Source organism: Lagenorhynchus albirostris, chromosome 15, assembly GCF_949774975.1.
Source record: "Lagenorhynchus albirostris chromosome 15, mLagAlb1.1, whole genome shotgun sequence".
Taxonomy (NCBI): Eukaryota; Metazoa; Chordata; class Mammalia; order Artiodactyla; family Delphinidae; genus Lagenorhynchus; species Lagenorhynchus albirostris.
In genome coordinates, this window is record NC_083109.1 from 43,672,135 (window position 1) to 43,697,924 (window position 25,790).

General features: G+C 54.4%; 1 protein-coding gene across 3 annotated transcripts; it reads right to left on the bottom strand.

Moving 5' to 3' along the window:
- Positions 1 to 3,717: 3,717 nt before the first annotated feature.
- ENTPD6 (ectonucleoside triphosphate diphosphohydrolase 6) lies at positions 3,718 to 25,603 on the bottom strand. 3 transcript variants are annotated; one of them, XM_060122373.1, is made up of 14 exons: positions 25,467 to 25,603; positions 24,179 to 24,330; positions 20,661 to 20,984; positions 18,972 to 19,048; positions 16,580 to 16,723; positions 15,576 to 15,651; positions 14,341 to 14,376; positions 13,543 to 13,631; positions 12,293 to 12,372; positions 11,583 to 11,647; positions 9,905 to 10,006; positions 7,662 to 7,802; positions 6,730 to 6,786; positions 4,504 to 5,818 (listed from the first exon to the last, which is right to left on the bottom strand). In XM_060122373.1, exons 3-14 carry the CDS (start codon positions 20,950 to 20,952, stop codon positions 5,598 to 5,600), a joined length of 1,380 nt encoding a protein of 459 aa, XP_059978356.1. In that variant the 5' UTR covers positions 20,953 to 20,984; positions 24,179 to 24,330; positions 25,467 to 25,603; the 3' UTR covers positions 4,504 to 5,597. The 3 variants fall into 3 exon arrangements, with proteins under 3 accessions (XP_059978359.1, XP_059978356.1, XP_059978358.1); XM_060122375.1 differs by lacking the exon at positions 25,467 to 25,603 and having other exon boundaries at positions 4,508 to 5,601; positions 5,706 to 5,818; positions 24,179 to 24,300; XM_060122376.1 differs by lacking the exon at positions 24,179 to 24,330 and having other exon boundaries at positions 3,718 to 5,818; positions 25,467 to 25,585.
- Between the last annotated feature and the right edge of the window lie 187 nt (positions 25,604 to 25,790).

The window sequence follows — 25,790 nt, forward strand, 5'->3', positions numbered from 1 at the left end:
AGAAGGGCGGGCAGTCTTGCAGGACTGAGCCCTCGCCTGTGGGGTCTGACGCCGCCTCCAGGTAGATGGTGTCAGAACGGAGTTGAATGCTGCGCACCCAGCTGGTGTCTGAGATTTGCCTGGTGGGAAAAGCCCCACACGTCTGGTCTCAGGGTGAAGCACTGAGAGCAGAGTGAGGGGTGAGTGGAGTAGAAGGAGAAAACAGAGTCTCCTCTACAAGGATGAACACTCCTCACATTTCATGGTCTCCAAATAAGTCATTTAAAAACAACTTTACCACAAGTTGCACACCCAAGTGTGGCTTTTCACAGTTCTTACCTCGGGAGACTCTGTATTTATATTACTGACCTGTGATGATTCTGCACCCTTCTGAAAGTTCCCTTTGGGAATGCCTCATGATTTTATTGCCATCCTTGATTTTATCCAAAAATGGTATTATCCCAGTTCGAATATTATATTTGCCTTCCAATGATTCTGAAATTGTTCTAAAAATCATAGCCACCCCGAAACAATGATTTGCTGTGCCTGAGAGTACTCAAAAGCATGTGTGGGGGGTTCTTAAAGTAATGTAAAAACTAAAACTACATTTGAAAAACACTGTTTGGTTAACTTTTAAAACTGTCTCATTGGGGAAGCCTTTCTAATTATGACACAAACCCCAGAATTCATCAAATAAGATAAACTGTATCAAACTGTAATAAATTAGATACATTTAGGAAATTCTCTGGTGGTCCAATGGTTAGGACTTGGTGCTTTCACTGCCGGGGCCTGGGCTGAAGCCCTGGTTGGGGAACTAAGATCCCACAATCCTCACAGCACGGCCAAAAAAACCCCAAACAAACAATTAGATATATTTAAATACATCAACATAGTAAAATTGTGTATTGAAAAAATATTGTAAAGTCAAAAAGTAATAATAAAATGGGAAAAAATTTGTAACACATTCTACCACGATAGCTAATTTCCTTAATATATAAAAATCTCTTAAAATCAGTAAGAAAATGACCATACTCTTACAGAATAATTGGCAATGGACATGTACAGATGGACATGTACAGATGTACATGTACAGAAGGACATGTACATGTTCCTTTTCACAGAAAAGGAAATACTCAGACACACGCACACAAGATGAATTAGATCAGTACCTAGTAAAACTATCAGTTTTCATTGTTTACCTGACAGAATGGCAGAGCAAACAGCTTGGCCATGGCTGTGTTGATGAGGGCTTGGGAAGCAGGCACCAGAGCTGCCAGTGGAGTTAGGGAAATCTGACAAAGCAGCCACAATTTAAAATGTTCCTGCCCTGCAGAGCAAAGCAAACCGTCAACAAAACAAAGAGGCAGCATACTGGGCTTCCCTGGTGGCGCAGTGGTTGGGACTCTGCCTGCTGATGCAGGGGACGTGGGTTCATGCCCTGGTCTGGGAAGATCCCACATGCTGCGGAGCGGCTGGGCCCGTGAGTCATGGCCGCTGAGCCTGTGCGTCCGGAGCCTGTGCTCCGCAACGGGAGAGGCCACAACAGTGAGAGGCCCGCGTACGGCCAAAAAAAAAAAAAAAAAAAAAAAGAGGCAGCCTACTGAAGGGGAGGAAATATTTACAAATCATATCTCTGAAAAGGGGCTAATATCCAAATTACATAACAAACTCATACAACTCAATAGCAAAAAACAAAACAATCTGTTTAAAAATGGGCAGAGGATCTGAATAGACATTTTCCCAAAGAAGACATACAGATGGCCAACAGGTACACGAAAAGACACTCAGCACACTCATCATCAGGGAAATGCAAATCAAAACCACAATGAGATATCATCTCACGCTTGTCAGAATGGCTACTATCAAAAAGACAAGAGAGAAGTGTTGGCAAGGAGGTGGAGAAAAGGGAACCTTTGTGCACTGTTGGTGGGAATACAAATTGCAGCAGCCACTGCGGAAAATGATCTGGAGGTTCCTTAAAAAATAGAAAATAGAACTACCGTATGATCTAGCAATCCTACTTCGGGGAATATAGCCAAAGGAAATGGAATCACTAATTAGAAAAGATACATGCACCTCAATGTTCATAGCAGCATTATTTACAGTAGCCAAGATATGGAAGCAACCTAAGTGTCCATTGCTGGATGAATGGATGAAAAACTGTGAAATATTATTCAGCCGTAAAAAAAGAATGAAATCTTGCCATTTGCGACAACATGGATAGACCTAGAGGGCAGTATGCTAAGTGAAATAAGTCAGACGGGGAAAGACAAATACTATATGATCACACATGTGGTATCTAGAAAACAGAAGTCATAGAAACAGAGATCAGACTGGTGGTTTCCAGAGGTAAGGCGTGGGGGGGGGGTGAAATAGATCAAAAGGTACAGACTTCCAGTTATAAAATAAAAGCCCTGGGTACGTAACGTCCAGCATGGTGGCCATAGTTAATAATATTGTACTGTACATTTGAAAGTTGCTAAGAGAGTAGATATCACAAGAAAAAACATTCTGTAACTATGTACGGTGACAGATGTTAACTAGACTTATCAGTGATCACCTCACAACATATACAAATGTGGAATCATTATGTTGTACACCTAAACTGATACAATGTTATATGTCAATTGTACCTCAGTTAAGAAAAGAACAGTTCAAGACATGATGTCTTGCCTGGGGAAGCTGTTCCCGTTCTGCATGAGGTGGCATAACGGCAGCAGGCAAACCCTTGGGGGTATTTCAAGTGAAGTCCTTCTCGAAGCTCCTCCAGGGGTCTCACAACTCTGTCTTCTGGAAAAGTGTTGCTTCTTAAAGGACTTTGCTCCCACCAGGGCCTGATCTTCACAGGTGCTTGTCACCTCGAGCAGTTCCCTAGATCAGCAAGGCTGCCCCTTCAACCACTCCGTTTATATCACCCTTAAGACTCGTCCATCTCCTCCAGGAGGGCAGGGAAGATAGACCCCAACTCCACACAACACCCCCTCAGAACTGGACCCCAGAAGTCCAGGCTGGGTCTCCCAGTGGGACGCCTCAGTGAGTCACCTAAGACACAGAGCTCCCGGCACATTTTCTGTTTTCTCAAGATACTTAACCCCATGAAGACAAAGGGGAAGTAGGTTGAACTATTCTGAGTATCGAGAGGGTACATTTCATATAGGGAGTAAAAATCAGTTTAATTCCATTATTTTCTAATTTATGTTGATCCGAGCCCCTCCACCATCATTCAGCTCAAGCTGCAATTTAATTTAGATTTAAAATTCCTTATTAAAATCCCCTCTAAGAAGCACCCTAAGACAAAATAAAGCACGTTCCTGCAGTTGGGTCCGCAATGTCAGGCCAGCTCACACACACGGGTGTGGGAGTGCAAACATCTGGACACCGCGGGGTTGTCCTCCAGACGGGGCAGCTGTTCTGAGTGAGGGCGGGAAGGTGGGGTGCGGGAAACACGGGCAGGGCGTGTGGGCGGGAGCCTCTTCATGCATATGCATCACTCACGTGTTGGGATGTGCACGTGTGGCTATTTTTAAAAAACAAGAGCCTACTTCATTATCACAAAGACACTCAGTGAATGACTTGCATATTCTGCTCAGCTCAAAAACATTCCATGACTTATTTGGGAATCTCTCGGGAAAAGTCCAGTTGTTTATTTCTTTCAGATGTGAGATCACCAACCTATAAACAGACCAAATCAATTTTCACTTCTGCCTTCATGCATTTTTGATTCCTTGCCTCTGGAGTCCATTAAGTATCTAAACTGTAAGGTATCATGGAAGGAAGGGGCTGGGAGGCCCACCAAGGCGGGGGTACTGGGTGGAGGGGAGCTGGTTTTCATGTCCTTGTCAAGTAGAGCCTGGAGCTTTAGTGCTGACGTGGCTAAGCATCTTCCTGCTCTGTCTTTTCCTGCTGTGTCGCATGCAGACCTCTGCCCCCTACCCCAGTATTGACACTTCAGGCAAACCACCGGGCAGAGGACAGCTGGCTCCAGTTTCCAGTGTTTGCATCCTGGTGGCCTCCCTCCAGCCCTCGAGGGTTGTGATTGTGGCAACGCCCCAACCCAGACTGGGTCAGGACACGCAGGAGGGGGTGGGGACTCCCCACGTGGCTGTCCTGCAGGCTTAGCGCTTCTCAGGTTGTACACTTGCATCCCTCTCCTGGGCCTGCCCACTCCAGGGTCAGGGATCCGTGTCCACAGGCCTAACACGTGGGCTTATTCAGCAGTCATGTCACTCTGGACCCGCTGCAGCCCTGGGAGGGGTCTGTCCAGTCTTTGTCCGGCCCGTGATCCCCTTCCGACTGTCCTGGATTAAAGCCAGATCCTTGCTGAACACACTGCAACCTGGAGCTCGGCGCTCGCTCAAGACCCCACGGCCGCTGGAGGTGATGAGCCCAGATCCTCACCTGGCAGTGCCGCGAGTCACAGTCGAGGGGGCTCTGCCCTGCCAGACCCCAGAACAGCCTGGGCCTCCACAGGGCCAGTCCCGGACAGGGGACGCCAGGAGGGCCCGACGGGGGCTTCTGTGTGTCCGTCTGCTGTTGTCTCCCCAAGATGTACCGACAGGATTTAATCCTGCCATCACATGTCACCCACTTGGGCAGGTTTTTGTTTAAACTCTGGTGAACAGGGACCTCAGGTGCCTGACACCCGGGGTAGAGGGACACGGCTGGCACTCACCGAGAGGAATCAGAGGAGCAGAAACCCTGGAAAACCCTTTATTTCAAGTGGAACACATGAGGTTCAGCTTATTCCGTGAACAGTGCATATGCCACAGGAACGGCTGCGGGCCTGGGACACATAGCATCCCGTTGCACAGCTCAGCCAGCATCCTGCGAGCCTGCGGGGACGGGCCGTGAGAGGGCGCATCTGGGGCTCCAGCCCGACTGACACCGCTGGGCTGCAAATGGCTCAGGGCAGCGACACATCCACTGGGCTCAGAACACAGCTGCTACACGAGCACGCAGCACCACACAGGCATCACTCACTCACAGACACAGATATCTCACAGCAGCTCACGCTCACGTTTAGACCGCTTCGAGAAGCCAGGGCACACGGGCCACAAAGAGGCATTTCCTCCAGCCCCTCTTTCCAGTCTCAGCGCCAACCCGCCAGCTAACCCTGAGCCACCCGAGGACCCAAGGAAGCAGCTTCTGGATGACGTCACAGTCTACACCCACGGAGGAGACGCCTGGCCCACCAGCCCAGGGGGCTCCCGCTGGGGGCAGTGGGACAAAACAAGACTCCCGTCACCAGACGTGTGTCACAGCCGCCCCAGCCCTGAGATGGGACGGTGGGGACAGCGGCTGTGCCACCCTGGCCTCAGCCTGTGCCCCTTACGCTGTCTGGTCACTGGCCACCGGGAAACAAGTCCTGGGCCGTGTTCCAGCACGTCCAGGGGCCGGTCTGTGAGGTCACGGGGAGGAGGGTCTCAGCCTGTGCCATGACCCCCTCCCCGCACACTGGGGGTCCCAAAGGGGCCTGTTCTCGCAGAGACAGTACTTCTACGGGGATGGCTGGCAGCTGGGCTGCTACAAGGTGGGGCTCTTCTGTCGGCTCAGGGAGTCGATGTAATGAAAAGTGGCCCCCAGAGCCCAGCTGGTCTCCACGTTGTCAATCTTCCGGGTCAACTTGAAAAGACAAGGGGCGGGGGGGTGGAAGGGAGCACATGCGTGTGAAAGGCGGGCATGTGCTCGCGACGGGTGGGGGCTGGGGGCACCGGGGGAGTCCCCACCTTCAGCACTTTGTCCCCTGGGAAGCCGAGTCCATGGAGCAGCGAGCTGACGTAGGTGAGATCCAGGCACAGGAAGGGGCTGCGCGGCGGCTGGGTCTCCGCCGTCCGGCACACTGAGGGGAAAAGGGCTCCTGGGTGGGGGAACGTGGAGGGGGGCAGTGCGAGCAGCCAGACTCCACCCCCCTGGGGCACCCCCCCCCCGCCGCCAGGCCCTGTGCCACCCGGGGCCTCACTGCTGGTCAGAGCACAGCACAGGCAGGGACTTGAGGCCAACCCAGTGCCCACTGCCTGCCTCCAGGCCCCATCTCTGCACCGTGACCCCCGACACCTCTCCTAGGCGTGGACCTGGGGCTTCTAGGGACTGGAAGCACCCACCAAGCTGGCACAGAACACCCCACCCCTGTTCACGACGGGGACGGACAAACCAACCCACGGCCTCTGCTCAGAACCATTTCTGGCTGGTGTCTGGGAGACAAACCCAGAGGTGATGAGAACGATTTTAAAAAAGCCTTTTCTGACGGGAGGGAGAGAAGGTCTTTCTACGGAGAAACATACAGCGTTTAACCCCTTTGACCCGCAACTGGGAAAGGCAACCAAAGAGCAGAATCTACAAGCAGTCCGTACACCCGGCCACGGAGGAGTGGGGGGAGTGGCAGCCACCGGGCACACCCCGGGGGACAGCTCTCCGTCCCCCACACTGGACTCTGCGGTGCAGGGGTCCCTGGCAATTGTGAATCTGCTGGGACACTTTGGGGAGTTGAGGTCACCTGAGTCACAGAGAAAGAGTCAGAAAAAGTGAAATCAAGGGAGTCTGTTCCTCACAACACTGGGACTAGAAACGCCTGCCTCCACTGCCCAGGCCACACAGGGCGCGGTGGGCCTGCGGTCTGAGCTAGCTCAGCGGCCCCTACACACTCTCACACCCCCGAAGGCTCGTCCGGTCGACAGTCAGGGGCCGACCAGGAGCTCTGGGGCCAGCGCCTGCCTCATGCCTGGGCCAGCGTCCTGCCTCCAGGCCACTCACCGTACTTGGCCGCAGTCTCAAAGTCTCCGACCACAAGGCTGCCTCCCTTCTCTGCATCTGTGGAGGAAACGGGGCACCCAGTCTGCACCAGCACCGTGGAGGCGAGACGGCACTGAGGCCCCTGGGCCTGCGCCTGGGGTACCCTGGGGATGGGGGGTCAGATGCAGGTGGCCGCACGTCTGGGCATCGGCGTGCAGACGACGGTGCCCTGGCTCCAGCTACAGGGAACCTGCAGACCAGGCGGCCGAGGGGCAGCTGCTGGGGTGCCCCAGAGGGAGGGGCCTGGGCCTAGGTGAGGGGTGAGAGGTCACCTTCCGCCTGGACCGGTTGGCTGCCATCCACACTGGGTCCGAGAGTGTAGCCCAGTGGGGCCCAGCGAGCCGGAACCTGACGGCTTCGGTCTCTCCAGGGCGGCTTTCTGTGGACATTAACGTTCTCACCCTTGCCACGGGCAACACGTTCTAATATCCTCAATTTATTTCATCAAAACACATGTCGGGTCACGATCCACTGAAGTGACCTCACAACCCTCTCGAGGGTTTCCAATTGGTCTGACTAGCTCCGGTCCCAGACTCATGATACCGTCTTCTGTCCTGACGGCACCGCGGGCTGGGGAGGGGTCAGGGTGATGCCCCCAGGCTCCTGAGGGCAATCTGAGGGGTGGGCTGAGCCCTCCTGCTGGCCTGGGTACCAGCGGCTGACGGTTTAAGAATCACACAGGTGAAAGGAGAATAAACGGACAGCGAAGAGGCCTTCCTGCACTGAGCGGCTCAGAGGACTGACTTATTTATAAAAAGGGGGCCTACTACTCTCTACTCAGTGACACGTCCCCGCCCTCCCTCTATTTCTATCACCCTGATGTGACTGACGGGCCCTCCACCCGGGGACCCACACCCAAGTCCCTGCACAGCCCAACCGAGCTGCACCCTTACCTATGAGGCCCACATTTGCGGCAAGGTCATAATAGTAGGAAAAGGCATAAAAATCCACGTCCTTCACTTCCTCCGTCCTGTGCACTTTGTTTCGGAGGATCTCGGACACTCGGCGGGCGCACAGCTGGTAGAGGCTCCCCGCTGGAGCGAAGGGAGAGCAGACTCAGCGGTCAGTGGGCTCTGGGCGCCTGACCACATAGCCCAGGGTGACTGCGACCTGGGGGTGTTCACCAGCAACTTTTCAGGGGCCACGTGCTGCGGCCAGCTCAAGGGGAGAAACTGTGAGCATGAAAGGTGGCCCGAGAGAGTGTGGCCCGACCCTGAAGGTCACGCGCCTCCAGCTGGGCACCTGCAGCTGCCGTGATGCAGCCCAGGGGGTCCACCCCACGCTCACCCTGCCAGCCCTGTGCTGAGCTCGAGTGTGCACTGTCCCACTCCATCTCACCAGCCGCCTGGGTGGGGCCTGCACCTCCCTCCTGTCACAGATGAGGAAGCTGGAGCCTACAGGCAGCGTGCCAAGCTCACAGGGCTGGTCACTGACTCCTTGCTCAGAAGGAGAGCGACAACACAAGACTGAGTCAGTGGACATGGATGCCCACAGCCCATACCTGGACCCAGGTCTGAGCTTGCCCCAGCCCTGCTCCACGTCTGACGGCAGCTCCATTTAGCTCTCCCAGGGCCCTGGGAGCTGCACCCTTGCACTTGGGACCTCATCTCCCTGCACTCTCCCTCGTCTGACCCATCACACCACCTCTTCCATGTTCCTTAAACACAGCAGCCGCCTCTGGTCCTTTGCATGTGCTGCTCCCTCGGCTTGGCACTCACTTCCCATTTCTTCATGTCTTGTCTCAGGTATCACCCCATAAGGCCTTCCCTGGTCGTCTTTAGACCGCGATCCCCCCTGGTACCCACAGCCCCCTTCCGTTTATCACTGGATAGTAAGGAATGTGCATTTGTTCTCCACCCTGGGCTCCTGGCACAGAGATTGTAAAGCCTTGTAAGACCCTGAGTGGTGAGAGTGAGAGAGACGTTCTGTGATTCATAATAAGCCCCTTTCAGTCCACCTGGGTTGTGCTAACGAGGTGACTCCGGGTGGGTCCTGATGGCTTCAGGATGGGAGCTGGTGATTAGAGGGCTGAAACTTTCAGCCCCACCCCCAAGGGCGTGGGCAGGGGGCTGGGGATTAAGTCAGTCACCAGCAGCCACTGAGTTAATCAGTCCCTCTGCCACGAGCCTTGTGAAAACCCTACACGATGGGGCTCAGAGAGCTTCCGGGTTGGAGACACATGGAGGTGCTGCTCCCAGGGAGAGGATGCTCCCAGGGGGAGGGTGCTCCCAGGGAGAAGATGCTCCCGGAGGGAGGGTGCTCCCAGGGAGAGGGGGTTGCTCCCGGGAAGGGGGCTCCCGGGAAGAGGGGGGCTCCGGGCGCCCTCCTGACACGCCTGCCCTGTGCCTCTCTCCCGTTTCACTGTTGCTCAGCTGTGTCCTTGATAAGAAACCAGTGATAGGAACATGTTCCCTGAGTTCTGTGAGTGCTTCCAGCAAATTATCAAATTTGAGGAGGAGGCTGTGGGAACCCCTGATTTGTCGACGGTCGGTCAGAAGAATGGGAGGCCCAGCACTTGCAAAGGTCGGGGAGGGCCTCATCTGATGGGGGCTGCACTGACTCCGGAAGTCAGTGTCGGAACGAAGGGAATTGCAGGACACCCTGCTGCTGCCAGAGAACTGGCCGCTGTGGGAAAACCCCCACACGTTTGGCGTCACAAGTGCTGTGAGTAGCGACAGCCCTGTCACCAGAGGCAAACCTCACGCCCACGTGCCCAGCTTGGACACAACGTTTCAGCATCTCTTTTAGAAGAAACTCAGAGCACAGAGCCACAGGACCCTGTGGGTGAGACAGGCCTGGGGCTCTGTGGCCTCTCCCGCCCTCGCCGGAGCACAGGCGGCGCGTGTGGGAGGAGAAGCCATTTCCCACAGAGCTGCCAGGCCCACAGCCACACCTGGCTGTCTGCTCGAAGCCGAGGGACGTCCAGATCCTCCCCACTGGAGGCTTGCTGGGAAATCGGGTCCCTGGAAGAGCGGCGGACAAGGGAGCCCTGTGCAGGGACCCCGCAGGAGCTGGGGATTCCAGAACCATAGCCGGCTTGCGGGCAAGTACACACTTCTGCTTCTCTGAGGTGTCCGGAGGGAAGGGGCTGCCGTCGACCCTCACGAGCCACCCACGGAGGATAAACGTGCCGTACCTGCCTCCTGTCCTGACACCCTGTACGTTACTTCAGCGTGCTCCCACTCTCCTCGAAAACCGGGAGACAAACAAGGGCTGACCAACTCTGCTCCATCCTCAGCTGAAACAGAAAGAGACAGAGTCGGATAAAGAGCACTGACCGTGGTGGGGTGAGGGCAGGCCTGGAGCTGAGACGGGGCTCGCTGAGGGGAGGCCGACAGCACCGAGGGCCTCGGAGGGTCAAGGGGACACGCTTCCTTTTTGCCGCGGGATGGACTTGCGGAAGCGTCCCGAGTCAGCTTCGGGAGGCGGAAGCCCAGCAGAGCCACTCCCAGCTCACGGCCACAGAGGGGCTTCGGGGTTCCAGGCGACGCTCATGACGACCCCAGTGGCTCCCCGTGGGGCAGCCTCCAGGGCCCCAGGACGCCAGCCCTCAGGGACACGCCTCCTGGCGTCCTGCCGAGTGGGTCCCTGTGCCTGCCTGATTCTGGCCTGGGCCCGCCTGCACCAGCGGAACGTGCAGGACACAAGGCCGTGGGACTTCAGGAGGCTTTCCTTCCTCTGAGCCGCCAGGGAGAAGTGCAGGCTGCTCTGCGGGGTAGAGGCCAGACACGCACCCAAAATGCCACCTCACAGGACCCTAGGGACCCCAGCAAAGGGACCGCCGAGTGGATGCCTGTGCAATCCTGAGATAAGACGACTGCTGTTCGCAGCTACTCAGGGCGGTGGGTGGTCTGCTGAGTGACAACGACTCACACGGCGGGAGACGCCTCCCTAGGGCAGCGAGGGGTCTGCACCCCTTCTGGTGGCTGTCACAGCCCCACGTGAAGACACACGGCTCCCCGCCGCTCTGCCGGGTTGGGGTGCAGGAGGGACAGGACCCTGAGGCCGGCACAGACGGGCAGGTGGGTGCCTGCCGTCCTCCACTGGCTAACAAGTGTTTTCTGGCCCAGAGTGTGGTCGTGGGTGTTTCTGAGACGTGGACGCGTTTTTGGTTTGCAAAAAAGGGGCCACTGTTACGAGGTTAAACAGCAGGATGTGCGTGGAAAACAATTCCAGTGGAACATTCCCGCTCTGTCAGAACAGCCAGGCCCTGGAAGAGGCAGCGGAAGTCCTGGGCCGGGGGTGTGCGTGGCCGAGAACATGCTTGGGCTTGCGCACGTCTGACCGAGGCCTTCGAGGGGACAGGCCGAGGCGGCCTCAGAGCAGGGCCCCCGCTCGCCTCGGGCATGTGGTCCCCTGAATGTCCCAGGGGCTCGAGCGCCCGCCAGCAACGCCTGGCTTGTCCCAAGCCAAGCACGTCAGGGCAGGATGGCGCAGAGAGGGCCTGGGAACAGACACAGGCTTCGTCCCCAAATGCCACGTCTGGAGGAAGGCAGAGCCCGTTCCAAGTCCCCTCGAGAGCAGAAGAACACAGGGGACATTCTCAGGAGCCAGAACCTCCCCTGAAGCCCCCGTCGGAGCCCCCCCACCGTGCGCCCAGTGGTAAATCCTTAAAAACAAGCCAACTCCGATCACACCCAGTTCCTTGGGTTCCTAAGAACCCCCTGCAACTCGGTGATCCAGAAACCGCTTCACTAGCATCTTTCTTTAAAAGTAACTGAGAAGGTCTTCAGGGGCCCACCAACGAGGGCTGGGGGGGCACCCTCTGGGGATCCCGAGTCCTGCTGGCCGGGAGGGCTCTGAACCCCACTCACCAGGCTTTCCCTCCTCGCCGCCTAGAACCGCCAGCCGCGCCGACATCAAGCCGAGCCCCAGGTAGCTGCGGAGAGAGAACCCAGGTGAGCGGAGGCCTCCCTCAACTCCGCCTGCAGCACGTTCGCCAGCCTGGATCCAAAATGTGGGGGGAAGGAGGAAACCAGGGGCAAGGCAGCAGCTTCCTGCTTCTTGCAGGAGCTCCCTCAGTGGGGCTCAGGGCATCCAGCGCCTCAGTTCGACAGCGAAGGCTCTTACTTGGTGGGAGCTCGTCCAGGAGCTGTGGACACCAGCGAGGGCGACACACAGGTCCCCAGCTTTATGGTGTGGACGGGCCTCACGGAAAGAACCTATTAAAGGCGCCACGTGGCAAAAAAGACGGCCCAGAAACTTCCTGCACCATCTGTGGACTCTTCCCCACTTTCCCAAAAACCTTTTCCAAGGCAGAAGAGAATAAGTACAAAAGAAGAAATGTAATCTTACTACAGGTGAATTAAAAAAGGAAGAGGAGGATTAAGAAGAGGAAGAAAGAAGGAAGGAGGGAGGGAGAGGCTGCAGGGGGGTCCGCAGCAGGGATTTTGGGACCAAGTCTATGGCCCAGCACCCTGGTCGCTCCCCAGGCGGGAGGCGGAGGCTGGGGGAGGCCTGCAGTGCTAAGCTGAGCCACATGCGTGGACAGTGGACCTCTCCACGCTCAGTCCTGAAAACAAACCTGTAGGAGTAGAGCCTGTAGGTCCTATTAAACATCTGGAGGGACGTGAGGAAGCCGGGCGGGGAGGTCTGAAGGGTGCCCTGGGGAAGAACACAAGGGTTAAAGCACCTTTCCTGCTGGCCTTTATAAAAAATTGTCCCCCACTCCCTCAATTCATTTGAAAGAACAGGGATATTCACGGATGTATTCAATTAAATTAGCCTTTCATCAAATCACATGCTGTGAAACAGCTTGGAGCAAGCAGTGAAACACTTTGTCTTTCCTCTTTTTTTTTTTTCCCCCCGGCTGCACCAAGAGGCCTGTGGGATCCTAGTTCCCCGACCAGGGACTGAACCCACACCCCTTCCAGTAGAAGCGTGGAGTCTTAACCACTGGACTGCCAGGGAAGTCCCGTGTCTTTCCTCCCTGTGAGTAACATTTACCCATTCTGGGAAATACGGACCAACCAGAAGCGTTATGCGTAAATTTAAGGCTATTCCATTAATGCTAAGTTTTATATTTATTTATTTGGCCATGCCACGCAGCATGCGGGATCTTAGTTCCCCAACCAGGCATCGAATCCATGCCCCCTGCACTGGAAGCGCAGAGTTTTAACCACTGGACCGCCAGGGGAGTCCCAAGGCTCTTCCATTAAAACTAAAAATAATAGTAATAATTTAAAAAGTGGCAGATGAGGAAAGTGCTTTTTAAAAACAGCACGCAGTCTCAACTGGAAACGTTTTCGTGTCGCTTAGAACAGCGGTCCCCAGCCTTTTTGGCACCAGGGACTGGTTTCGTGGAAGACAAGTTTCCCATGGACAGGGAGACGGTTCAGGCAGTAATGCGAGCGATGGGGGGCGGCAGATAAAGCTTTGCTTGCTGCCCGCCGCTCACCTCCTGCTGTGAAGCCCGGTCCTACCAGTCCGCAGCCTGGGGGTTGGGGACCCCTGCCTTAGAACATCCATCCTGAAAAGGCCTGAGGCTCTGTCCCATCTGAGTCAGACTCCGGCCCCTCCCTGGAAGCCCTTACGGGGGGTTGGGGAAGAACCCACCCCACACCCTCTGCCCCAAGGTCTCCAGGTAGTATCTAGTTTATCACCCTGCTGAAGACCAGACTCCTATTTTCTTTTTTCCAGGCAGAGTTAAAATCAAACTAAGAAGCATTCGCTGCGGGTGATCTGACCCTCAGGAGAGAAGCTGAGTGAACAGACCTCCCCCGGGGCTGAGGCTCCCCCACGGGGCAGGTGGCCTTGGGGGCGGCGGCGGGTTACCTCGAATCTCGGGAGGAAGGTGATCTGGGTGGACCCTCCGCCCAGGTCCAGCATGCCCACGCTGCTCCTCCCGGGGGTCTTCAGACTGCCTGCAGCACCGAGAGTAAAATCCACACAGCAATGCCCGTTAGTAAACAGAACAGCAGAAAAGGGGAGGTTAGACGCCAGGCCCTTCCGTGGAAAGAGAACAAGACAGACAGAAGCTGTGGCCACTTGAAAATGTCCATGTGCATTTGGGGGGCGTGAAGGACAGCTGCCCCGGTGGTGGCTTTCATCTGAACGAAGGACAACCTGTGCTCCTGGGGCCTGAGCCTGGGTCACCTGACATGGCTCCCCATCCCCGGGGCGGCAACTCCTACAGGAAACTTCCTGCTTTCTCATCCATCTGTCAGACACACTGGTCTTGTCCATAATTACAACAAAGGGACAAAAATCCGCATCCTGAGAGTAATCTAAGAAAAATGACTGTTCCCTGTTCTACCTACAGCAGGACTTCAATTATAAGGTGATCAGCATTTGCGTCACGTCCAATATTGACTAGTGTGACTCAGGGCTTCTCTCAGGAATGAGGACGGTGGCCAGGGGACGCCGCCGTGGGAGCAGAGGCAGAGCTGAGCCTTTGGAGAAGGACCCCCTGCATCTCCAGCATTTGCATCTGCAAGCTCGGTGCCTGCCCCACCCATCCCAACACCCTACTTCGGGTCAGCAACCCAAAGGGTTATTTTAGAGTGGAAATGAGGCCCCTGCTCTAAAGACCTGTGTCTGTGAACTGCTGGCTTTATGATGAAGGGAACCCACCTGTTAGGAAGTTCACGGTGATCCACGCGGAAACACCTGCAAGAGAGGGTCACAAACAGCATCTGAATCACCTGAGATGCTGTAAACAGCAATGGGAACTCATGACAGCTTTCCGATTTCAGGAGCACAGGGAGGCCACTTCCTCACTACTCTCAGCCTGCAGATCAGGTACAGACACGGGCATCACTCATAGAACCATCCAGCTGCTTCTGGCAGCCTGCTCTACAGACACCACACTAAAAATCAGCATGCTCAGCCAACTGTCACATCTCTTGGTCACACTCTTTAGCAACTGCCTCTTTCTGGAAGAGGTGGGATGAGAAACCAATGTTCCCTTTCCCTCCACCCAAACAAACTCTGAAGGTCACGTTTAAAGTCAGGGGCTGGTAAGGAACCTTATGAAGTGACTCTCCCTTAGAATTAATGCAACAGCAACATTCTAACGCATCAGCAACTGGGGATTCTCTCTAAATGTTCTTAAAACAGAAAAGGTGGGATTTCCCTGGTGGCGCAGTGGTGAAGAATCCGCCTGCCAATGCAGGGGACACAGGTTCGAGCCCTGGTCCGGGAAGATTCCACATGCTGTGGAGTAACTAAGCCCGTGCGCCACAACTACTGAGCCTGCACTATAGAGCCCGTGCGCCACAACTACTGAGCCTGCCCTATAGAGCCTGTGCGCCACAACTACTGAGCCTGCACTATAGAGCCCGTGAGCCACAACTACTGAGCCTGCACTATAGAGCCCGTGTGCCAAAACTACTGAGCCTGTGCTCTAGAGCCCGTGAGCCACTACTACTGAGCCTGCACACCACAACTGCTGAAGCCTGTGCGCCTAGAGCCCATGCTCCACAAGAGAAGCCACTGCAGTGAGAAGCCCGCGCACTGCAACGAAGAGTAGCCCCCGCTCACTGCAACTAGAGAAAGCCCACACGCAGCAAAGAAGACCCAACACAGCCAAATTAATTAATTAATTAAAAAATAAATCAGAAAAGATGATTTGTTTTCAGAAACGTGATATATGCCAGGCTTGGAGCCAGTCACGAGGAGAATGTCTCTATCACTGGCCCCAAGAATACAGTGCTCTGAGACGGTCAGACTGCGGACTGGGGTGGGACCGGCACTTTGGTGTCTGTGCCTTCAACCAGGGAAGGCTCCCAGCGCAATGCTGACAGCAGCCCCGCATGCAGCCCGCCTCGAGGGGCAGCCTCATGGCACATGGAGCTTCTGGCGACTACCTTCGTCCGTCCCGTTCATGATGGAAACACAGTCGTCCCCTACGAGGAACGGCGACGCCTCAAACACTTCTTTCACCTAAATGTAAAGAGAGACAAGCCTTTATCGTTTAGAATCTAAACTCACAGTCCCAATCACTGCCCTGCTTTAGGACAGGACACGAGGGGTGGGAAGCCCCACAAGGCGGATCCCAGCCCTGGGCCGCCACGTGGCCTGGTGGGCATGTTCCTGGGAGAGGACCTGGCACAGGGGAAGCGAAAGCGGTGAGCAACTGTGTTTGGCTTTATTTCCTTCTCCATTTTTTTTTTTTTTTTTAGCAATTATTGATACATAGAAACTTCAGTACGTCTGCACTTGTGTCCCACAATCCAACTCGAGCATGTGAAGGTATTCAGTAGTTTTTATACGGGACCTTGACAAACCTGCAACCATCTGTCATTTAGCAGCTAACAGGTTCAGAAACAGTGTGGAGGAGGACTACTTTGCTGAGAACACTTTCCCTGATTCCTGATGGTAAGAACCCTGCAAGCACATGTCAAAGACAGGCTCCAGAGCTGCCTGCAGGGAGGTGCAGGGCTTGCGCAGACACAAAGGGGCCTCCTCAGCAGTCACATCTGAACATCAGACCAAGAGCGGAGCCTGCACTTCCCACGAGGACGGCTGGCTTGAGCCGAAATGTCAAGAATTCAGGTCCCACGGCCTTAGACACTCGGCAAGTTCTTGGATGGAAGGAAGCCCTTCAAAAACACAATATATTTTTAACACCAACTTGTTCTTTTTATAAAACAGATTCATTCTAGAAAACATGAATAGCTTTAAACATCCTGAGAAAGAAAGCATCATTCAGCCACAACCCCTCCACCGAAGGCGACACTGCTAACATTTCGACATGCTTCCCTCCTTGGGGAGCTTCTCCGTGGCCTGTCTGCCTGCTTGGACGCGGGCTGATGTTCCATGTTTTCAGTTATCTCAAGTCACCCGCCCCGGGGTAACTGGATGAGCTCACCTTTTGCAGTAACTTCTGAGCCTTTTCTCCCGGTAACAGACGCAAACCAGCTGTGGCCTTGAGGACCAAGGGGGTGGCCTTCCAGAATTCAAAGGGTATGTCCTGTTTAGCAATGTCCAGTAACTCCTGAATTCCCGGGGTGCTCTGTGAACATGGTGGGTAGAGCAGGGTTTGCACTCAGCATGCAGGGGTCACAGGTGCTCCCCACCCTTTTGGTTTTATTAATTTATAAACGTATTTTTTCTAATTTTCCAAAGCAGCAGAGACAGCGACTCAAGTGGTGCAGGCAGGAGCGTGGGGCGGACCCTCGGCAGCGGAGCGGGCCAGGGTTCTACACGCCTGGCAGCCGGAACCCCGCCAGCCCTGCCACCAGCCCCGAGCAGCCTCAGACGAGCTGCGACGCCCCTGGACACCATGAGTGAATTCTGGGGTCCCTCATGGCACTAAAACCCATGAAGAGCTACACCGAGGAATCACTTCACCTGCCGGAATGCTGAGCTCTCCATGCTGGACCAGGGCCGTGGGGGGCGGGCTGGGCAGGGCGGGGGACGACTGCCGTGAAGCCTCACCAGGCGTGTGGAGGGTACGATGCTGGGGGTGGTTAGCAATGCCTGTGGGGGACACGTGTGCCTCTCACTCAGAAACCCCCCAAGAGTTCACCCAGGCGACGCCCTGGCATGTGAGGGGAACGAAGTGCACATGAGATGACACAGAGCAGCCTTTCCCAAACCGTGAGGAGCGAAGGGTGGCGGGGGTCACCTACAGGCCCTCCGGAGGGGCTGGCTCTCCAAGTGCAACGTGCACACGCATGGCAGGACAGAGCACTCTACTTCCTGACGGGGCACAGTCTCCAAGGCACACTGCTCAGCCCCGGGAGCAAAGCGCATACAGCGTGAACGTGCTCCACTGTGTGTGTAAATAGAGGGGACGGGAACACAGGACAGTGAGAAACCAGGGACACTGTCCTCCTGGAGGAAGTGGGAGGGGTCTGCTGGGAAGCTGTACCAGTCACCCCACATGAATGTGTGCTGCCTGCCTGAACGAGTAAGACTTAAAAAGCCCCATGAGGGGCTTCCCTGGGGGTGCAGTGGTTGGGAATCCGCCTGCCAAGGCAGGGGCCACGGGTTCAAGCCCTGATCCGGAAGGATCCCACATGCCGCAGAGCCACAACTACTGAGCCTGTGTTCTAGAGCCCGCACGCCACAACTACTGAGCCCACGCGTCACAACTACTGAAGCCCGTGTGCCTAGAGCCTGTGCTCTGCAACGAGAAGCCACCGCAACGAGAAGGCCACACACCGCAACGAAGAGTAGCCCCCTCTCTCTGCAACTAGAGAAAGCGTACGTGCAGCAATGAAGACCCAATGCAGCCAAAAATAAATAAATAGATAGATAGATAAATAAATTTATAAAAATACATAAAAAGCCCCATGAGTTTATTCCAAGATATATCATTTAATCAGGTTTAACCTCTAGAGTCACTCATTTCGATTTGTTTTCAATTTGTTTCTTAACCAAGTTACAGGAAAGCAAGGCCGTGACCTCACTGTCTGGGATCAGGATGCATCTGTGGCAAGAATGCTGCGTCAGCTTCTGATAAGACGTGCTGGGGCCAAAGGAACTGACAGCTGCATGAGGGGCTGCTTTCGGGAGCCCCCTGGAACACAGGTGCCCTGTGTTCGTGCAGCTCAGAAGTGTAAACGCCACCAACTTACCAAAGTCACCATTTGACGGTTCAGCTAAATTTCTTTTACACACTTATTTGGTTCTGTGGATTTTGCATAATACATTTTTTTGACTTTAATTTTTTTAGTGAACATTTGTCATCTTCAATCAGAGAAACCGAAACAAAAAAAAGTTAAACTTTCAAATAATGCTTTTTCTAAGTTTGTAGCATTTGTGCTTTTAAATCACACCGTAACTTCTGGGCGGCATGCGGGCCAGCTGGGGGATATATGTGGTGTGTGTGTGTGGTGTATATGTATGTGTGTGCTGTGCATGTGTGGTGTGGTGTGTATGTGGCGTGGCTGTGTATATACGTGTGGCTGTGTGTGTGTGTATATGTGTGTGATGTATGTGGTGTATGTGTGTGTGCTCTGTATGTGGTGTGGTGTGTGTGGCTGTGTATGTGGTGTGGTTCTGCGTGTGGTGTGTATGTGTATACATGTGCAGTGTGTGTGGTGTGGTGTGTAGTGTATGTGGGGTGGTGGTGGGACCTCTCACGGATGCCAGTGTCCTCCATAGACTGTCCTACGCAGTGAAATGTCCCAGGTCAGCACAGCAGAGACGCTGCTCTGGGAGGACGGCTCTGCATCTGAGAGAAAGAGAGTCACTTTAACAAATCGACAGAAGGCAAATTTGATGAGCAAAGAGAGATGAGAGAACACTGTTACCTTATCAACGTCATCAGCATAAGCAGAAAGACCTGGCTTCAGTGCTTTGAAGGTTTCATGGGTCAAGGTGGGAGTTTCTAAAGGAAAATCATGTTTTAGAACAGGCACAAGTGTGAATACAAACACAGATACATGAATCTATACAACTACGAGGAGCCACACTTTCCAGGCAGACTTCTGAAAACAGACCTGCATTGTTTCTCATCTAAACTCTGCCTCTTTAGTTTGGCTACACAATGAATATTATACTTAATGATTTGGCCAGAACTTTTCCTATTTAAAAAAAAAATCAACTTTATTGAGGTATAATTTAAATACCAAAAACTACCCATTTAAAATGTTAAATTTTAACAGAGTTAATTCTTGTGGATTCAACAAATAGAGAAGCAGGGAATTCCCTGGTGGTCCCACGGTTAGGACTCTGTTCTTCCACTGAAGCAGGCATGGTTTGATTCCTGGTTGGGAATTAAGATCCTGCACGCAGCCGCGTGGCCAAAGAACAAACAAACAAAAAAACAGAAAAAAACCCAACGGAGGAGCAGGGCAAATGATTCCAAACTGCAAATGTGAAAATCATTTTCTTAATTCTAGATAGGACGCATTATACATTCTAATACATTCTATTCTATACATTCTATTCTATTCTATTTTTTTAAAAAAGAATATTTCAGCCTTCTTTTTAAAAATTGAGTGTTTTAGATTATTAGGGGTCTGGACTCATGTGCTTACAGCAAGGGAGAGCATTCCCAGGCACACCGAGGCCAAGGGGTGCTGTCCGAATGCAGACACATAGACCAAGGAGGAAAAATCAGCAACAAACTTGCTGTAAGGAGGTCTCTCCAAAGAAAACACGCCGGTTCATGGCTACTGAAGGATTACATGCCAACACACGTTGCCTTAAACTTAGCTTCAAAACCAATTTTGGAGGTAGGTTAAGTCCAGCATATAAATATTTAACCATTATAACAAGTTTAAAAATAAAGCAGATGAAAAGTAGGTAAACGTGCCATGAGAGGTTTGAAGAGACCTACTAAAGGCATCCGGAACACCAGTTCAGTTAAACGCCCAGAAGGGTCAGCACCGAAGCAGAGGGGAGGGACCCCAGCTGTGAACACCGACCCACAAGGGGTGGAGGGGGGACTGGGCGGCACTGGGGGTCTCCCCAGGGAGAAGCCCGCTGGTGAAGATGCCCAAACTCCACCCTCACTCCTCCTCAGCACCCCCCTGGGAAGCCAGGCCCACAGGCTCTGGTCCCAGCTTTACTCTCACTGAGGCCACTGCCATCTGTCACCCTTGTTGCCCGGCCCCACTGGGCAGTTCCATGTTGGCCTGGGCTCCGGGTCTTTGCTCATGTACCTGACTTTCCTGGACTCCCCGCTCCCACTGGTCTGAACCTGGGGCTACTTCCTTCCTTAAACTCACCCCTGGCCTAAGTCATGGTCCTAGCCACCCAACCTGCCTGGGACGCTGGGAGGGGACAGGCCACCCCAATGCCTTCTGGGATCTCAGCTGCCCCTAGGTGGTCACCAGATGCCAGTGCGAATGAGGACATCTGGGACTCCTGGGCAATGGCACTGGCGACAGGCTCCCCGGGGAGTCCCAGGCCGGGGGTCCAGCCCACCCTGAGGGCCCATGCTTTGCTGTGCGACGGAGGACAGGGGAGCGCGGCCAGGGCTTACTAGCCGGTACCTCCAGGCTGCCGGCTGAACTGGAAGACGTGCACTCGGGTGCCAGTGCTCCCCGCGTCGAACATGATGCCGTAGAAGACCTCAGGCCCGCGGGCAGCTGTCCCCGGGGGACCGCGGGACTGCTGGCCTCTCCGGGCCCCCGTGGCCACCTCGGGGATGCCGAGGAAGGCCTGGGTGGCGGAGGCCCAGTGCCACTTGATGTAGGCGACGTAGATGAACAGGCACACGAACAGCCCCAGCGGGTACGCCACCTTCGTCACCCTCAGGTTCCCATTGTTTGGTACTTTTCTCATTTCCTTGTCTGCTGAGGACTGTGCCACAGCGGCTGGTGGAATGGGAGGAGAGGCAGGAAAAACCCGTTAGGCTGCGAGGTTCTAGGGCAAGTCAGAAATCCCTGCGCTCAGGGACAAAAAGTTCCTTCAACCAGAACTTTGTCCACAGGTCTGCATTTTTCCTGTGGAGTCAGAAGTTTCATTTGATCCTCAGAATGATTCCGGAAGGTGAATCCCCATTTTGCAGAAGAGGAACTGAGGTTCATAGAGACTAGACAACCTGTCCAAGGCTGTCGGTCCTGCAGGTGCTGACCTGGGCCATAGCCCCACAGCCTGAGCATCCCCTCTAGGTGCTGGTCCAGGCAAACGGCTCTAAACTCGCTGCTATTGCAGCTCTATTTACAATAGCCCGGAGACGGAAACAACCTAAGTGCCCATCATCGGATGAATGGATAAAGAAGATGTGGCACATATATACAATGGAATATTACTCAGCCATAAAAAGAAACGAAATTGAGCTATTTGTAATGAGGTGGATGGACCTAGAGTCTGTCATACAGAGTGAAGTAAGTCAGAAAGAAAAAGACGAATACTGTATGCTAACACATATATATGGAATTTAAGAAAAAAAAATGTCAAGAAGAACCTAGGGGTAAGACAGGAATAAAGACACAGACCTACTGGAGAACGGACTTGAGGATATGGGGAGGGGGAAGGGTGAGCTGTGACAGGGCGAGAGAGAGGCATGGACATATACACACTAACAAACGTAAGGTAGATAGCTAGTGGGAAGCAGCCGCATGGCACAGGGATATCGGTGCTTTGTGACCGCCTGGAGGGGTGGGATAGGGAGGGTGGGAGGGAGGGAGACGCAAGAGGGAAGAGATATGGGAACATATGTATATGTATGACTGATTCACTTTGTTATAAAGCAGAAACTAACACACCATTGTAAAGCAATTATACCCCGATAAAGATGTAAAAAAAAGCCACGTGGGCGTGGTGTCCCCAGACCTTTCAAGGTAACAGAGATGTATATGCAGGCCATTCTCTCCACTCTCCCTTTTTCTCCCATGTTGGTAACTTATATTTAAAGGTTTAAGATCCTGTCCCTTGGGGACTGCAGAGCCACAGACAGATCAGAGAAACGGCTCATTCTCCTGGGAGTTTCACAACAGATACCTCTTGTCATTCATATACATGTTCCTGCCGAGAGGGAAATGATGCCCATGTGCTTTCAAAGCCCAGAGCAAAGGAAACCCACTCAGCGCCCCTATGTTTGGTTCAATGCACCCCAAAATGGAGGCACTTGCTCAGCGGAGGCACTGGGCGGGAACCCGAGACTTCAGAGGACGAGAAGCGAGGCGCCTGGTTCTCGGGGCTCCCCCTACCCTTGAGGACGTCCACCATCTGTCCACCCTGGCTGTCAACGTGGGATGTGGAGTGGACGTCCCAGCGGGAGGGAGACAGGCACGTGCCGGGTGGGAAGCAGGGCGAGTGTCTGTGGACCAGAGCCCTGGGGGTGTGTGGGCCGTGCTCAGGACACAGGGATGGTGGCGGGGGAGGAGGGCTGGAGGACAGCATAAAGGCCCTCACAGGGGAGGGGGAGCGGGGGCCGGGCCTAGAAGCGTAGGGGGCAGCCTGTGGTGGCCTCACGCCAACCCCAGGCTGTCTGGGGGTAGGAGAGACGGAACAATGGCCCTTGCGGGGAATCCAGCCCTACAGTCACACCTGGATGCCTGCGGCCCCTGGAGCACTGTCCAAACCTTGGGCCAGCCCTGTGCCCCTGCCAGGGGAGAGGCCCTCCCAGAGGCTCACCATCCAAGCTCGGACGGGGCGGGGGGACAAGACAATGCACCCCTCCCTGAGCACAAGGGGCCTCAGGGAAGGCTCTCTCAGCAGCTCCCTCCCCAAGACTCGCCCTCCCCAGCCCCAGCTCAGGCCTCACTTCACTCTCAGAATAACATCATACGCTGCCCAGGCCTGGCCCCCATCGGCCTCTGTGCTTAGTCTCTACCTCTCTTGGCCCTGCTCAGGTGGGCCGACCTGGTCCTCATCCCTAAGCCTCAGCTGACAAGCTGCCATCCCCACCTTCCCTGACCACCTCCACAGTCATGTGCTCCATGACTCCCTGCCCCCTCCTGACCAAGCACCACCATTATCTGTGATGATGATGAGTCTGTGGGATTTGTTCCTGAAGGTCTGTGTCCCCTCGAGGCCATCAGCCCCCGAGCGCAGGGACTTAGCCTGTCTTGTGCTGCTACAGCAGTCTGGAACACAGGCCTTTATCTAGGACAGCCTTAAATATTCTGTTCTTTTTTTTTAAGCATCCTATTTCTTTGGTCCTTTATCCACACCCCTGCAAAACCTACCCAAAACGCTATGCTCACTGCCGCTCTGAAACCTGCAGCCAGAGGCTCCTCCTTTGTGTTCCTTGGTGCTCTCCACTCTCATTCCCTGAGTAAGCTGCATGTGGAGTTGTTCATTTGTGTCTCCCTTCCCTCTGGTGAGATGGTGCCTCTCTGGAAGCAGGGACCAGCCCAGTCATCCTGATCTCCCACCCATGACACAAGGCCAGAGCCCAGCAGCTGCTCAGCCATCGCTTGCTGGTGAAGAAAGCGAGCTGATGACATAGCAATTCACCAAGAGGCACGGATGATGCTTCAGGACCCATGTGATGGCCATGTGGGATGGGGCAGGAGACGGCAGTGACCAGGTTTTCTACACGTCGAGTTTGAAATGACAGCGGGACATCAGTCAGAAACAGAACTGAGCCTTGTGAAAGATGACAGGTTTGGGGTTGGTGCTTGAGGAAGCCATCCCCAGGCAGCCAGCTCTCACCCGGCAACAGGCCCTGTCAGAGGTCTCCTTTGGTTAGGTTAGAGTAACCCAAAGTTTCCCACTGCTAAGTGATCATTTAACAAAAAAGTATTTCTAGGGAAAGTTCTAAAGCTACCATTTCCAAGGATGATTAGTGAGGACACAAAAACAATACTAACATCTTACAACTCTGAAAGCGTTTTATAAAACGCTTTTACGTAGTCCAATTTTATCATGTCCTATGTTAGTCTAAGAAGCATAACATACATGATCAGACTAACAGGTAGTATATTAAATTTCGAGGCAAAGGTTGCTCTTCATTAAATTTGTCTACCCATTTAAAAAATACCCCTTTAAATATGCTAGATCCTGTTACCAGAGGCCCACAGGCTGGCACTTATATACCACACGACATATGATGACTTACTTCCATACAACAGGACCAAGGCCCGGGAATGTCTGTAAACGGACTTGCCTGGGATCACAGAGTTGGCACGCGGCAAGGCAGAGGAGTTTCTGGCTTCTGTCTCTGGCTTCTGTGATGTCTCCAATCACATGCGCTTCATCACTTCACTTTCCCTATTCATATAAGACTACTTCAGACGACCGAAAAACACTCACGTGAAATTACATACACATAATCATTCAAGTTACACACCAAGTTCAGGGTGACATAAGCAGAGGCCAAACAGAACATAACCCTGAGGGGGCACAGAGCCAGGAACAGCCTGGCCCACAATCACCTCCATGGCCCTGAGGCCCGAGCCTAAAAGCCAGTTTCATTCCATGGGGTAAGGTGCTTGTCCAGAGCTAAGGAGGGGCAGATCACATTTCTGTGACACCACTAACACCACAGTGGCCCTCTCCAGAGGATCACCAAGGAAAACAATTTTAGATGAGTTTTGTTCTTTAAAGGAGAGTCTAGAACAAAGCTGTAAGGAGAGGTAAGCCTGGAGGGAATGAGGAGTAGGCTGGGGGGTGGGGCAGGATGTAGGTGCACAAAGGCAAACAGAGGTTTGGCTGAGCTAACCTTGCTCTCAGCGGGCTCCTGGGGCGGGGGTGCCTCCCTCTGTCAGGGGGAGACGGGGTCAGAGAGGAGAATCTCGGTGTGGGGCTGTGGCAGTGATGTCCAGATGGGCCCCGCCCCATCCCCCTCCCCCGACTAGCTTTCTAGGAGCTGGGGACGGCAGCTCGGCTCTCAAAATACAAGTTCTATCCCAAGGTTAAAATACCCCAAAACGGCCGTGCGTGCAAATGACTGCCGCACATGCTTAAAACCTATACAAAATTAAAGCACATGAACAAATACTAAGTCTCCTGGTAGGTTTAAACGGGCTTTTCTCCCCTGCCTGTCCTGCCCCTATTGGATCTCCTGAGCCCGGCACAGAGCTGGGAGCGGGTCAGCAGACCCTGGATGAATGAATGAAGACAGCAGTGCTACAGGCTCCCTGGGGGTGGAGACTCCGACTGTCTTGCCCACCCGGTGCCAAAACACCGACCGCGCCCCTCACTGGTCAGCGGAGTCCTGGCTGCCAGTGACCCTGAGGCCGCCTCCAGGCGCTGCCGCTTAAGACCGGGTAGTTGCCAGGCGCTGGGTCTGAGCCCCGGAGGCCCCCGGCCCTGCTCCGCCCCGGCCCTTCTCCAGGGCGCAGCGCACAGTGCCCGAGGGGGCCCACGTGCATAGATATCCCGGCCCGGCGGAACCCGCCGCTTACCCTGCAGGGCCCTGTGCCCCACCCACGGAGCGAGGTGCCAGTCCCGGGGGAGTGCGCGGGCCGCGGAGATGGCTTCCCCGCGCTCCCGCCCCACCGGCTTCAGCGTGGCCTCCACCCGCGGGCTGCGGGAGGAGGATCTGGAGGCGGGGCCCCGCCCACGTGCACCGCGCGTCAGCCCAGTGCGCAGGCGCGGTGGTGCGGCCCACTGCACAGGCGCCGTGACTCTTCCCGCCCGGGGCCGGTGGCGGTTCCCCCTATCCTGGAGCCTGGCCGGTGTTGTGGGGGAAGCGGGGTCTCGGCCTTGTGGCCCCCGCTCCTGGCCCC